This window comes from Leptopilina boulardi, unplaced genomic scaffold (genome assembly GCF_019393585.1).
Source record: "Leptopilina boulardi isolate dan_hultmark-lab unplaced genomic scaffold, ZJU_Lbou_2.1 LbouV2_224, whole genome shotgun sequence".
Taxonomy (NCBI): domain Eukaryota; kingdom Metazoa; phylum Arthropoda; class Insecta; order Hymenoptera; family Figitidae; genus Leptopilina; species Leptopilina boulardi.
In genome coordinates, this window is record NW_026137779.1 from 277580 (window position 1) to 293854 (window position 16275).

A 16275-nucleotide genomic window follows, 5' to 3' on the forward strand; every position below is an offset into this window, starting at 1 on the left:
GCCATTTTTTATTGTTTTGCCGTTGTATTCAACCCAATTCGTAACATCAATTTGATTGTTTTCATTAATATCATTTAATATCAAATGGTTATAATTTAAAATGTCTGGTAAATTTTGAAGACTAACAGTTTTACTTCTACCAGAAATAAACATAGGATGGCTGGACTTTTTACTCAGAAATCGATAATTTAAAATAAGTTGGTGGCAAAGAGCAATTGTTCTACATACGTTAATTCGGCAAATTGATGCATGTGAAGCTCTTTTACTTTCCCTATGCTTTTCTTCGAACCTCATACAGCTAACATTCCAAAGAGGGACAATTTGTTTCATTATCGCAGGATAATGTATTAGAAAATGGTGTTTAGGTTTCAAACTTTTAGGGAATAAAGTAACTAACCGTTTTAAATATTCAACAACTTTACATTCTAATATTTTAGGAGTTGAGCTTGAAATTTTAGTACTAACTAGTATTTCTGCGATATCTTTTAAATTTAATAATAGTTGACAGTGTTTGTCGTCTTCATCAACTTGAAAACCAATCATCAAATTTAAATTTCTTATCAGATTCATCATTTCAGATGAAGACAAAATTATGAATTTAGATTTCTTTATATGTGTTTCTAAAATTTCTGGAGGTTTATTTACATTAGGACCGTAATGGAAACATCGCAACATGGTGTTCAAAAACTCTAGAGAAAAGTATTGTCGAACATAAGTAAATTGGTATAATATTTGTGCCAGATCATACCGGCAAATGCCCTCGAAAAAGTCATGCATCACGTCTACTGTAGGATTTGAGGTAACGTGAAATCCCTGTATTCTGTATTTTATTAAAAACACAACGCTCCTTAATTCCTGCTGCAGATAGATCATTTTGATTAAAAGCCGATTCATAATTTTTAACGTTACGTAGAATGCAATCGCTTTCTTGGAAAACTAGATTAATATTTTCTGAATCAGTTAAACAAAATCGACAACATTTTTTAGCCCGAAAGCTTTCAAGAATGCCAAAAATTGAATGAAGACCGAGATTATCGCCAAACAAACATCGTCACCTGATCGTCACTGTTCGTCAACAATCGGTCAAATCCAGTCGGACTCGCTCGGTTGTCATCGGACAGCATCGCACAGCTCTTGGGAAAATTTTGATATTACTTTAACACTTTGTAAAATAGAAAGTTAGAATATATGTTTTTCCTGATTTTTCGTGTAGACTATATCAAAGTTTGAAATTATTGTATCACTTAACGCAATTTTACTACCAAATATTAAATACTTTATAAGAATATTTCTAAAAATTTTAATATAAATTGACATTTGAGTTTGTTATAGTAGCATTTTAAATTTTCAAATTACTTTACTAATTTTTATTTTCAACTTATATTATAAAATACTATTTTTATTTCAATATTTCTTAAAAATGAAAATAATAATTCCCACCATGGTTTCATTTCCATGGCTTGTAACTAATTTTAGCAAATATTAATCTCAAAATATTAAATATTGTTACAATATTTCTTTCAGTGTATTTTAAAAAGAAACTTTTAATATCAATGTTATTTAAACGTAAAGCAAGATATCTTTTAACAACTTGATAAAAATCTCCCATGACATTAAAAGACCGTTGAGAGCCATTTTTTGTTTCTGAAATATTGATTTAAAAAAAGAGACGGTGTCCTTAATGTCATCTATTTTCAAGTTATAAAGCTCTTTACGCCTACATGCGCCACATATTCCCATTATTAAAGCTGCCTGTAAATAGTAATTTAAAAAATAATGACATAACCTATAAAGTATAGAAGACTATAGATGGCAGATAATTTTTTATTATTTTGTATATCTATACCTTTTTTGCTAAATACTCTTGATCAGGGGCCTCATTAATAAATTTTTCAATTTCATCATTAGATAAAATTTTAGATTTTTTTAGCCTATATCCTTTAGACTGATTTTTTAAAAATACAGTCAATTTAGAATAATTTTCAATATTAATATCATTTTTACTTTTCAATGATGACTTTAACATTGAATAAATGGACCAAAGGGTTGAAGCTTTTATTTTCATTCTGTTTGACAGATGAGAAAAATATGCCATTAGAACTATTCTATAGTATCATAAACATTCTATAGTATCGGAATCATCGGCACTCATGTCCATTATTTTTAATTAAACTCTTTACACAAATTACCTGTCAATACATTGTGTACTTCAATACAAAACATAAACTATGAACGCTCAGTAGAAAGATAGGTAACTAGCTTTTCTAGAAAAGTCCACATAATAGTTTTTCATTGGCTGATAATATCTCTATAAAATTATTGACCAATCAACAATCAGCTCCATGCGTAGCGTGAAACCGTCAGTGAAAAAAGTTAAGCCAATGACAACTCTGTATTAGAGAGATCGATTGTATTGAATTAAATAAATCAATCGAAGATCAGGAAAAATATCATTAGGCAGTAGTGTATAAATTTAAAAGTAAAGTTCTCTTTTGTATAGCCTAAAATAATCCTTATAGTATGTGAGAAAAATTTCGGTGCGTAAAGTGAATTAGCAATTAGTAGATTTCTACTGCTAATCAGTGAAATATGATTGATTCAAATTTAGAAAGTATGTGCTAGTTACAGCCTAATACGATCATCTTATTTTTTCACTTAGTGAAAAAGGCATTTTACCTGTATTTCAAATTTTTTTTTAAAATGATGCAATTTTTGTTTACTGAGGCATATTTTCTGCCTAAATATATTAATTATAACTTCACCCAAGAGAATTTCCAAAAAATGCACCTTTTCTAAAATATGATTATTTATTTAACAAAAAACTAATATAAAGTCATAATATTGAATATTAAAATTTGATCAAAACATAAATGACTAGATTTTCAAGGACCCCCTACTTGTTCAACAAATAATGAATGGGATACAGAATTAATAAACATATTACTAAAATATTATAGTGTTTAATAATAATAATTAAATTGTGAAATTTCTTAAATTTTTGTTGCTTGATAACTTTGTTTGGAACTTTTAAAAACTTGAGATTAATGTTAATGTATCTGATTTTTTTGTTTAAAAAAAATAATTTTTTAATTGGAGTTATATATTAATTTATTTTAGATCACATTATTTACATATAAGAAAATTCTGTTCAAAATGAGTTATAATTTAAGTATTAGCATTATATAAATTATAATAGTTTGTTAAAATAAATTTGCTATATCAACATTTTTATTTAATTTATTTTCGAAAAAATTGGAATGTATACAAAGTTCAATTGGTTAAAATTAAAATTCATATCATTCTAAATAAAAATGTCGAAGTTAATAAACTCCAAATATAAAATAATTATTAAAATTATTATTACTATTATTATTATTATTATTATTATATTATTACATTATAATTATATGTGACTTGGACAGTTAAAAGGGACCTTACGTCCGAAATCAAGTTTTCGAGATAATCGACTTCCAAGTTATCAAATCGAAAATGATGCTCCTGCACGTTGAAATGGCTTGTAACTTTTTACTCAAGGGTTTATGGGGTCGCTGATTACGAATCTGCCATCTGATTTTCAAAATTCAAAATGGCGAATCCAATATGGCACCCGAAAAATAAAAGAATCATATGGATTAGCTCCAAACATATTGTAAGTTTAACAAATTTCAATGAAACTTGTCACTTGAGGGTTTTTCAGGTTGCTGATCACGAATCTGGCATCAGATTTTTAAAATTCAAAATGGCGGATGACAAAAATAAAAATTAGTTGGATTTGCTTGAAATTTGTTACTCAGGGGTTTTTCAGGTCGTTGATTATGAATTTGCCATCAGATTTCAAAAATTCAAAATGGCAGATCCAATATGGCGGAACAAATTTAAACAAGTTGTAAATTCAGATGTTCATTACATGAACATTTTGCTTCCTCTTTACGATCAGCAAAAAAATTTGCTTCCTCGTGGAGAAAGCATTAACATTGAAATAAACATACAAAAATAATATAATAATATAAACATTAGAGTACCTATACATTTGAGTAAAATTTAAAGAATTAATAGAAGTTAAAAAATCAAAAATTCATATTTTAACCGAAATTTCTAAATATTAATGAAAAATAATATATAATTTATAATTATTTACAATTATATCGATTCGTTTTAATGCAAGGAACACAATTATTTTATATTTAAACTTTAATTTAAATAAATATAAAATTTTTCAGCTAAAATGTGTATTTTCTATTTTTTAACTTTCATTAATTTATTAAATTTACCTCAAATGTAAATTTTATATATACCAATCGATTCGTTTTCATGTGAGGAATACAATTATTTCATCTATAAACTTAAATTTAAATAATCACAAAATTTTATAACCAAAATGTGAAATTTTGATTTTTTAACTTTCATTAATTCTTTAAATTTAAATTAAAACTATACTTTATATATACTGATCGATTTGTCTTGATGTAAGGAATACGATTTTATGATATATATAACCTTAAATTTTTCTATTTAAAAATTTTTTCGATTAAAAAAAAAATTTTTGGAAAAAAGACGATAAAATTTTTTTTTTGGGTATTTTTTAAAATCCTTTATTCAGATTTTATATTGACAAATTTTATCTAAATCCATTAAAACCTGTTAAAGTTATCTTCTAAACAAAAAAGGGATCCTCTCCTACACACACACACACACACACATGCATCCGGACAATTGATCAGGATCTGATATAACATGTTTCTATATAGAGAAAAATTTGTTTCCTACACTCAAAATTTTTACAAACGAAAGGACTACAAAGCTTCCTCCACGAGGAAGCAAAATTGATCGGATTTGATTAAAACTCGTTTAAAAATCTGATGTCAAATTCGTAATCAGCGACCTCGAAAACCCCACGATTAAGAAGTTTTAAGCAAATTTAACTAATTTTTAATTTTGTCATCCGCCATATTGGATCTGCTATTTTGAATTCAAATTTCTGATAAAGTGTATACTCGGGAAGTATGCAGTATTCTTGTTTTTCCGTGCGAAAGAAAGGACACTGCATACTTCCCGAGTATACACTTTATCAAAAGTACGCTAAAAATCCCAATTCGAAAACGGACTAATGCAGCTGGAGATGCGAGGTTTGTTGCATTGAAAAGAACACATCTTTTTCTATGAGAATCAACAAAAAAGTGAAAATCGATTTTTTCGGACATAAGGTCCTTTTAATTGTCCAGGTCACATATAATAATATTATATGACTCATTTCATTTAAATTGACATATTCGTGTCCCTTGCCAAAAAAATTATTTGATATAACCTTAGTTGAAATTAATTTGTTTATATAGTAAAAAGCAATAATTTTCAATAATTTTTATACTTACAAGGACATAAAAGTGATTTTCATAATATTGACAGAACAAAAAGCAGGCAAAATGTCATAAGTGTAATGCGTCCCCGGAGACATTTTCAAGGTTTAAATAAATGAAATGTCGAAAATATAGTGTTTAAACCAATTTAAAAAAATGTTTCGTGAAGTATTAGTTCTATATTTAAGGAAAATCAAGTGTAGGTAATTAAACTTTATTTTATACAATTTCCAGAAAATGAAAATGACTTGTCCCTTACTTTTGTATTTTTATGTTTTGACGGCAGAATTTCCTACTTTTACCTGCTATTTAAATTACCTTATGAGCAAAAAAATTTCTTTACCATCGCATAAGCAGCAGAACACAACAACGAAGTGTGTGAAAAAAACGATATAAGTATAAATCTGCTCGTTTGTCATGGAGGCAGAAAAAGCCGAAACACTTTCGTAATTGAATTTCTGTCAACAGTGTAACGCCTTGAAAATGTTTAGAAAATATTTTGAATTTTATATCGGTATGGAATTTAATGTATTTTTGGATTCTCTTTCGAATGAGACCAACCCCGTCGATATAAGTATAACCGTTTTCATTTTATAAGCGAAAAACGAGCAAAATGTCAACAGTGTAATGGTCATAAGTGTAATGCAAATTTGTATATATGGCTTCAGTAAACGTAATAAATCACAGAGGCCAACAAAATAAAACTTTTTTCTTTTATCTTGATATCAGAATAGTTTCTAATTTATTTTTGGGCGCTGAACACGATCCCGGATCTTAAAATTGCTTAGCATGTCAGGATTTTGAAAAAAGTGGGGGTAAAAACCCCCAAGAAACATGTTTTTATGGGTGTTTAATATGATTTTCCTCTTTAACCTGAAGTGGTAAAAACTTCAAAATTGTTTTAAATTATAGCATAAATCGTGTACTACATGACCCGTACACGCAACCCACCCCCCTAATTTTTTCCATAAAATGGGGTTATAACCCACCCCCAACAAATTTTTATTTTAAATCTTTTGCCGAAATGAATAGATGTTTATTTGTTTTATGTTCATAATGTTTAAGGACATAAATTTTGCATTTTGCCTTTATAATTTTTAACCTCTTCGCAGTCTAGTTAAAAATCACTTATAGGCCTAATAAGGTTCCAAACAGAGCTTTCAAAAAAATTTGATTTCATCGTATTTAAGATTTTTGGGTTCATCTGTCATCAAATTCGAATTCAGCGAGCCCTAAAACTTCAGTATATTTATCACCAGTCAAATCAAATTATATTTAGTATTATTATTTTATCAAAAATTGACAGAAAAAATTTTTTATAAGATATGACGATTTCTGTTAAAAAACCGTCTGCCATAAGAAATATATGACATTAATTTTGTGACCACTATTTATTTTGTTAATTTAACATGTTAAACTGTATAAAAAAGTTAGTTTTAACCTTAAAATCCAAATTTTCCAACTCAACTTTTCTGGAAGCTGAATATGACAATTTAAATTAAATGAGCCATATAATATTATTATTAAATTATTATTATTAAAATTATTAATTGATATCATTAATATTCATAAAAGTATACGATATTATACTCCTTGTAGTAATAAACATCTGAAAAATTGTTTGATGACTTACCAAAATAAGATAAGTATCTGTTTAATGTATTTTCGTTATAAGAGACATCTGCTCAAAAAAATTAAGTAGCCTCCCCTAGTCGAGCCCGTTTAGGCGCTTCCAGTGCGGTTGAGAGCTATGATGGTCAAGGGTTCGAGTCTCAGAGTCAACGCGTCGGAAGAATATATATGGGGTATTCTTTGTCAATAATACACCCCCTCTGCCCAGAATATTTTTAATGAAAAAAAGGTTTCTATTAGGTCAAATTACAGCAAATTTTATCTATTTTTTCATGCCGTATGGCTCTTTTTAAATATTTAATATGGAGGGCCACAAAAGTAAAAAAACTGCAATGTCAAAAAGAAATATGATATTAAAACGAGTGTATTTTTATAATAATTGATTTTTAAAAGAAAATACGAACATTACAGTATCTGATGACAGTCACTTGACAGTCTCTGGAAAGAAAAATCTATTATTTTTTTCAAAATTTTTGTAAATTAGCCGAATTTGCTTAAAATTTTTGATATGCTTAAACTTACTGTTAAATTCAGATGGGCCCACGCCTAAAATAGATATTTATTACCAACCGGTTGAAACTTTGTGTATTTGTTGTTTAGATGGAGTAGGACAAATTCCCATTGACAGGAATCGTGATAGTGGGGCGTTTGTTTTTTATACAATAACTAACACGTCAATTTCATTCAAAAAAAAAATTTATGACCAACATGTTAATTTTTATTGTAAATGATAGTTATTTTCATAAATAAAGAGAGAAATATTATGTCGGACAAAAATGTTGGGTCGTTTAGCGCGTCGGACATGCCAATCATGTCAAACTCATGAAAATTTTTTATTTACAACCAGCAAGCTGATCTTTACAGAATCGTTTAATAAAATTATTTAAAATGCAGTGGTAACCTTGTCGGACAATTTGGAGGGGGCATATACGTTGTCGGACACCCCGAAGTTGTCGGTTTCATGCAACCCTTTTATTTATTACCATCTGTCCGACAAAAAAGAAACATAAAAATGACTATATTCTCTGTTAGGAAATATTATTGTCGGACAAAAATATTGGGGCAGATAAATAGTCGGACAAAAAATGTACTTTTTTGAAACTGTGGGTTCGCAAAGATATTCGAGCAAAATGAAAAGCAGGTATGAATAAATGAAACACGTATCCAAGGGTTTTGGGGGTCACTGATTACAAATTTGTTGTCAAATTCACATTATGACTGTTGACAACTGTCAAATCGAATGTCAAATTTAATAGAAATTGGTTATATTTAACGAAAATTGTTGTGTACATGTTTTTGAGGTTTCTGGTTACGAATATAATGTCTAATTGAAATTTTCTCAATTGACAGCTGCCAAACCGACTCTCAACTATTTTGAAAAATGATTATTTTTAACGAAAATTGCAATGTAGAGGTTTTTGCATTCGCTGATTAGGAATTTGATGTGAAATTGAGACTATGACACTTGACAGCTCTGAACTTTTTTTAAGAAGTGGTTATTTTAGCGGAAATAAAGGTATAAGGGTTTTGTTTTTCCGGAAAAAGGAATATAACTTTTTCAAAAGAGAGTGTATATTAAACTTCTATAAACAACTAATATTTTATTATTACTAACCTCTTCTTTCTATGATTTAATCTGGTTTTATTCAAAGACCCCTGTGGTATCCAAGCTTGCTATTTTACCTTCATATTACCTTTATTACTTTAAGATGTATAGGTTTAGAGTGCTAGTAAAAAGTAAATTATTGTTTACAGAAATTGAAATAAACAAATAGAATTTTGTATAATTAAAAAAAATAGTAAATGTAAAACAAAAATATTTATGGTTTTTTAACCTTGTGTCGAGTCAAAAACTCTACACTGCAATTTTCGATAAAAATAAACATTTTACAAAAAAAGTTGACAGTCGGTTTGGCAGCTGTCAATTGAGAAAATGTCAATTAGACATTACATTCGTAACCAGAAACCTCGAAAACATTTACACAACAATTTTCCTTAAAAATAACCAATTTCTAGAAAAGTTGACATTCGATTTGACAGTTGTCAACAGTGATAATGTGAATTTGACAACAAATTTGTAATCAGCGACCCCCAAAACCCTTGGATACGTGTTTCATTTATTCATACCTGCATTTAATTTTCCTCGAATATCTTTGCGAACCCACAGTTTCAAAAAAGTACATTTTTTGTCCGACTACTTATCTGCCCCAATATTTTTGTCCGACAATAATATTTCCTAACAGAGAATATAGTCAGTTTTATGTTTCTTTTTTGTCGGACAGATGGTAATAAATAAAAGGGTTGCATGAAACCGACAACTTCGGGGTGTCCGACAACGTATATGCCCCCTCCAAATTGTCCGACAAGGTTACCACTGCATTTTAAATAATTTTAATAAACGATTCTGTAAAGATCAGCTTGCTGGTTGTAAATAAAAAATTTTCATGGGTTTGACATATTTGGCATGTTCGACGCGCCAAACGACCCAACATTTTTGTCCGAGATTATATTTCTCTGCTTATTTATGAAAATAACTATCATTTACAATAAAAATTAACATGTTGGTCATAAATTTTTTGTTTGAATGAAATTGACGTGTTAGTTATTGTATAAAAAACAAACGCCCCACTATCACGATTCCTGTCAATGGGAATTTGTCCTACTCCATCTAAACAACAAATACACAAAGTTTCAACCGGTTGGTAATAAATATCTATTTTAGGCGTGGGCCCACGGACTATTTTATTGTAGAGAAAATTGACAAAGATAGTTCTCTCTCTTACAAAGAAATGGGGAGAGAGTAAATGTTAATTACAAAACTTACGGTGGAACGATACGTAGAGTACTTACCGTTCCGTCTTCCTTAAAAGTTACCGTCGAACAGTCACACTACCCTACGGGCGAAAACTGAATTTATAATTGTCTTTACTCCAACAGTAGAGTGGCGCATTCGCGGTTTGCCGTATGTTCTCTTATTGCGCAAACAATTTTTAAACAGGGACAGACAAATCCACTCTCTCTTACTCTAATTCGTTGAACCGTCAATTGCAAGACAGACGCGGATTCTACGCGCACCCGGATGGACTTTCGACAAAAACTTAGAATATAAAATTACGTTATATTTAAAATTCTTTTCTTGAATTGATTTCAACCGGCCTCCGTAGGACTTCGGAGTAAGTTGATGTTTTACTTTACGTCCGACCGAAATTATTCGTGTAAGCACACAAATTATTTCGGGTCCTTGGTACCGGACGAGAACACTTATGCTTTTTAATCCGGGCAGTCCTAAACAGAGTTGGAACCTCAACGCTCGCGGAAACCGTACTGAACAATATTTTTTGGGTCTAGAGACGCCTCTATATAGTTATGCTATTGGCACATAGTGGAAAAATAAAGTTAATTCAAAAGAAAAATTATTTTTAATTATTCTTTTAATTATTCTGTACTTTATTTAATTTTAGAAATTTTCAGAATTAACCCTTTCATAAAAAAGTTAATATAATTTAAAATAATAAACATTTCCAAAATGGAAATTCCATTCTATTTTGTATGTTTTTTGTATGCTATTAAAATTTAAGTTTTAAGATTAATTGTCTTAAAATTGAATTGGAATTAATTAATTGCATCCAGATTTGAAAAGTGTATTTTCATCATAATAAAAGCATGGCAGGCATTGCTTGTAGGCAGGTAAGGTATAGGTATAGTGAATGAGGAAACATAGGTGTAGTTGTGCCATAGCATGAAACATAGATGTCTCCGACCATAGTAATAATAATAATAATAATATAGTAATAATATAATAAATATATATGTATATAAATATTATACTACACATTATATAACTATAATAATGATTATTTGTATCGAGTGCGAACGAGCCAGCATCCACCTTGCATTAGACAATTAAAAGAGTAAGATAAAAACCATGCGACAGAGGGAGAACGCAATACTCCGCGAGAACAATGTATGTAAGAGAGAACGCTTCGCCATTACATACACTACCGTCCGAAATTGTGCGAACTCTGCTTTTTCAACAACTATAAAACTGTTCAAATCTTCAAAAATATTAAATCTAAAATTTTTTCCTCTTTATTTTATTAAAGCTAATAAAATTCTGAAAGAAATGACACCTTGACAAAGAGAATATGTTAATTTTTGAATTAGATATCTAAGAAAAACCCAATTTTTAATGTTTTTACAATTTTTTTTATTTCTCTGGCAAAAATTAATATTTTTAAACGTCCATAGGCTCATTGAAATCGTATTTTGTTATGCAATTCAAATTATATAAAACAATTCATGTACACATTCTTCGCTAGCGTATGCAAACCCTGAAAGTTGGCTCATAAAATGTCAAAAAATTGTGATTAATATTTATATGACAAAAAATGATCAGTAAAATGTATAAATCTTAAATTTACTTACATAAATCAGAGAAGTTTAGAATGATATATTTACTTGATTTTTAAACATTATATTTTATTGTAGAATTAAATTTAAATTTTTTGACATTTTATGAGCCAACTTTCACGGTTTGCATACGCTAGGGAAGAATGTGTACATGAATTGTTTTATATAATTTGAATTGCATAACAAAATACGATTTCAATGAGCCTAAGAACGTTTAAAAATATTAATTTTTGCCAGAGAAATAAAAAAAATAGTAAAAACATTGAAAATTGGGTTTTTCTTAGATATCTAATTGAAAAATTAACATATTCTCTTTGTCAAGGTGTCATTTCTTTCAGAATTTTATTAGCTTTAATAAAATAAAGAGGAAAAAATTTTAGTTTTAATATTTTTGAAGATTTGAACAGTTTTATAGTTGTTGAAAAAGCAGAGTTCGCACAATTTCGGACGGTAGTGTACAATTTCTTTTCTCTCTCGCACAATGCTGTGCTGTATCTTCGGTGTTTAAAATTCCGGAATATTGCAAGTGGTGCATTAGCTTTAGAATATTATCCTGAAGCTTAATTTTGATACCACAACCTTCCCAAATTGCGGTTTGCTAAGAACTCACGAAGACATCAGCAATGTCACTGCAAGGTTACTAGTGTACTGCAATAGTCGCGACCCTTGCAGTGACATTATTAAAAGCGATAGATACCATTTATGTTTAAATTAGAAAAATAATCAACCAATGAAGGTTATAAAAATTACAACCCTTCATTAGTCGATGTATTCTTAGATTTCAATTATATTATCATCATGCTTAAGTAACAAACATTTAACTTTGGTTTCCTGAAAATCACGATAAATGAAAATAATGTTTACAGCTGAAATTGTATCTTCAGCATGGAATAAAATTCATTAGGATCTATGCCCGAGTTCCTTTCCTGCGCGACAAAATAAATGCTTAGTTCCGCATTCTTAAATTGGTGTCCAGTATATTAAGATTATTTCAAATTGATTCAAATTAATTTAAAATAGAATATAAAATTAAATTTTATATCTTACATACTGCCGCAACAAATAATTTATTGAATTATAATTTACATTAAATAAAAATTGCTTAATAAACAAAATTAAATTTTTAAAATAAATATCCGACGTCGGATCCAATGACGGTCTGACGCCGGAAACGATCCTAAATCTCGGCTACGGATTGCGTCGTTTCCGACTGCGGATCCCATGTCGAATCCGTATGTTACGATGCGTATGCGGCGTAGGAAACGGTGTCGGAATTTTCAGTAGGGACAGGAAGCAGACATTATATTGACTGAATTACACAGAGAATATTCCTGCTTGATATTTGAAGCAAAATATTACAGCTGTTTTCCTGTTTGCAACAATATTTCAAGAACTTTTTATTGAAATATTTCAAATCTTTTAATGAAATATTTCAAAAATATTTAGGAAATAATATGTGCTGTGTGGGTTTAAAATTAAATTAATTTAAAATTAAAATTATTTAAATCTGAAAATTACAAATATAACATTTCAAACAATATTTAAAAAAAATTTAGTTTGCAATAAAAACCCGAGCAGCACGGTATATTCCGGGAATATTCCCATGAGACGGACACTTCGATTTTTCTGGAAGATCATGGGAATATTCCACGGTGGTATTTAAGGGATGTTCAGGGGATATACCGTGCTGGTTGGGAAGTCATAAAACCTTAAAGACCCTTGAATGGACCCTTCTATTAGAAGAAGATAATATAAAAAAGGTAATTTTAGTAGGTGTAAGAGCGACTCCAAGTCAAGTGATCGCACCGATTTAGGTTATTTTGATAAATATTTATAATATTAATAATTTGTGTTCCATTAAGGGACAAAAAAGTCCTAAGTATTTTTAGAAAATTTCTAAATAATGCAGATTTAAAATTTTTGTAATTTTTTTTTTTGATTTATTATAATTTCTGTAATTTTTAACCAATAGGGATGAATTTTTTTTAAAGAGGCCCATGATTTTCCCCAAAAATTGAAAAGGTCGAAAATTTAATTGATCGAATTACATTAAGTCGATATTTTATTTGAACGAAATTCTAAATGATCGATATTTAAAATGGTCAACATTTTATTTTGTCGATATTTTATTTATTCGAAATTCTAAATGATCTATATTTAAAGTGGTCGATATTTTATTAAGTCAATGTTTTATTTTATCGAAATTCTAAATGATAGACATTTATGAAAGTCGACATTTTATTCAGTCGATTTTTTATTCGGTCGAAATTCTAAATAACCGACATTTATGAAGGTCGACATTTTATTTAGTCGATATTTTATTTGATCGAAAATCTAAATGGTCGATATTTAAAGTGGTCGACATTTTATTTAGAGTATATTTTATTTTGTCGAAATTCTAAATGATCGACATTTAAAGTGGTCGAAATTGTATTAGTTAGATATTTTGTTTGGTAAATATTTTAAATGAACGACATTTAAAGTGGTCGATATTTTATTTGTTCGATATTCTAAATGATAGAAATTTAGAAGCATCGAATTTTATATCCATTTTAATTTTTATTAAAAAAACATTTTTAATTGTTTAAATAATTCGAAAAGTAAATCTTCTATTTTTTTCAAAAAATTCATTAACATTTTCTACAATGTCCTGAAAAATTTACGACCTTGAAAAAGATGGTCTGTCTTATAGTTTCCGAGAAAAAAATTATTTAGTTTTTGTAGCGCGTGAAGTCATTGTAAACTATATAATTATTTGAGGCATTTCATATGAGAATACAGGGTCATGTCTCGGATTTTTTTCAAAATTCGGTAAATTGTAGTGATAGTGGTGCTAAATAAGTGTACAAATTTTGAATTTGAAATTTTTAATATTTTTCGAGATATTTACAATAACAAATTAGAGCAATATTTTTTTTGCTTTACTTATAACTTTTCCCTACTAAAAATAGGGAGAAATGTTTAGAATATTTTTTACGCAAAATTATTTAAATAATTTTTATTATTAATTATTAATTTAACACCCGTTTATCCAAAATAGTTCATACAGGGCTTGTTGAATGCGGATTTCGATAAACATTGGAATGGTATTTTTAAAATTATTCTAATTTTATTTGTTCGTAAAATATTTCATTTTTTATTAACTTTTGTTAGTTAATTAATTAATATCTCGAAAACAAAAAATAATGCTATCTCAAAAATTTAACCATTGATTTATTATGACTTTAACAATATTCATGATTTTTATCGCGCTTCAAAATAAGGCAGAACATGTTTAAAGGTTATAAACAAATTTTATTTTTTAAACAAATTGTTTAAAAATTAATATTTTTTTCTAAAAAATAAAAATTATTTAAACAATTTGTTTAAAAAATATTCTGAACATTTCTCCCTATTTTTAATAGGAAAAAAGTTATAAGTAAAGCAAAAAAATATTGCACTAATTTGTTATTGTAAATATCTCGAAAAATATTAAAAATTTCAAATTCAAAATTTGTACACTTATTTAGCACCACTATCACTACAATTTACCGAATTTTGAAAAAAATCCGAGACATGACCCTATATTCTCATATGAAATGCCTCAAATAATTATATAGTTTACAATGACAAAAACTAAATAATTTTTTTCTCGGAAACTACAAGACATACCATCTTTTTCAAGGTTTTAAATTTTTCAGGACATTGTAGAAAATGTTAATGAATTTTTTGAAAAAACAGAAGATATACTTTTTGAATTATTTAAACAATTAAAAGTGTTTTTTTAATAAAAATTAAAATTTTTTTTCATAAATGAGCTTCTAAATACGAGTGTTTAAAAAAAATTCGGATCCCGGTTGGTTAAAAATTACAGAAATTATAATAAATCAAAAAAAAAAATTACAAAAATTTTAAATCTGCATTATTTAGAAATTTTTTAAAAATACTTAGGATTTTTTTTGTCCCTTAAAGGAACCTAAATTATTAATATTATAAAAATTTATCAAAATATCCTAAATATCTCATTTTCATATCAATATCAAAAATGAAGAAAATTTTTTTTTTTACAAATTTAATGGCTTTCTTAAAATAATAGTTTTATGATGGGTCAGAGTAATCTTGGAACCCTTTTTACGAAAAAAATATCTGTATAAAATGTAATGAGAAATTGTCACTTTTTAGAAAATGTGCCCATAAAAACGATTTTAGTCAGAATTAGTCAGCAGCATCATCATAAAACGTCAGGATTTCTGAGATTATTTTTAGCATAGAGTGAAAGTTTGTTTACAAACAAAAAGATATAACCTAAACTCTGTTTCAATGAAAATGTTTCCTCAACTCATACTATAATAATACCTATTTATTAGAACGTGTAATTACAAAAAAATCCTATAATTTTATAAGATTTAATTTATTTTTAAATACCGTGTTCACATTTTGGATGGTCCTTTAAATTTTCCCAAAAGTATATTAATCCATTTTCAGAATTGTCATTTCCCATAATAGTTTAAACTTAAGCACGTGGACTTATTTCTTTTTCTTCTTTTATGACTTTTTGAGAAAACAATGTGTCAGAACAACCAAAATCAGAAGAAGGGAAACAGCTGAGTGAGATTCGACCATAGTTGCAACAAAACAGGCATCTCTCCGTTATGACTAAAGGCGCTTGTATACCTCGCACCAATCCCGAGTATACTTCTGTCGTGTACCATTGGAGTAAAAGAGACAAAAGATATTTCCGTCTCTTTTACTCTAATGTACGGAAGCCTGTACGGCTCACGAGCGTCTCGGACGCAAGTGGCGGTGTTTCGTACCACAAGTGGCACGAAGTCCGTCCAACTTGTGGCAAGTTCGTTAGTTCGTGCCACTTGTTGGACAGACTCCGTGCCACTTGTGGAAA

The 16275-nt window shown here is 28.4% G+C and overlaps 2 protein-coding genes across 2 annotated transcripts in view; both read right to left on the reverse strand.

Annotated features, from left to right (window-relative positions):
- The window catches only part of LOC127279893 (rRNA N6-adenosine-methyltransferase ZCCHC4), a 171505-nt gene extending 155527 nt beyond the window's left edge, over positions 1 to 15978 (reverse strand). The window contains exon 1 of the mRNA XM_051302549.1: positions 15801 to 15978. Within this exon, the coding sequence (XP_051158506.1) occupies positions 15801 to 15876 (76 nt within the window). The 5' untranslated portion in view covers positions 15877 to 15978. The remainder of the gene's footprint in view (positions 1 to 15800) is intronic.
- LOC127279911 (uncharacterized) lies at positions 1502 to 2189 on the reverse strand. Its single transcript, XM_051302572.1, has 2 exons — positions 1847 to 2189; positions 1502 to 1752 (listed from the first exon to the last, which is right to left on the reverse strand). Exons 1-2 carry the CDS (start codon positions 2093 to 2095, stop codon positions 1561 to 1563), a joined length of 441 nt encoding a protein of 146 aa, XP_051158529.1. The 5' UTR covers positions 2096 to 2189; the 3' UTR covers positions 1502 to 1560.
- Positions 15979 to 16275: the final 297 nt, after the last annotated feature.

Coding starts and splice junctions, on each gene's coding strand:
- LOC127279911 (XM_051302572.1), bottom strand. CDS start 2,095: ATGGCATATTTTTCTCATCTGTCAAACAGAATGAAAATAAAAGCTTCA. Junction 1,753..1,846: donor AAGAGTATTTAGCAAAAAAG/GTATAGATATAC, acceptor TACTATTTACAG/GCAGCTTTAATAATGGGAAT.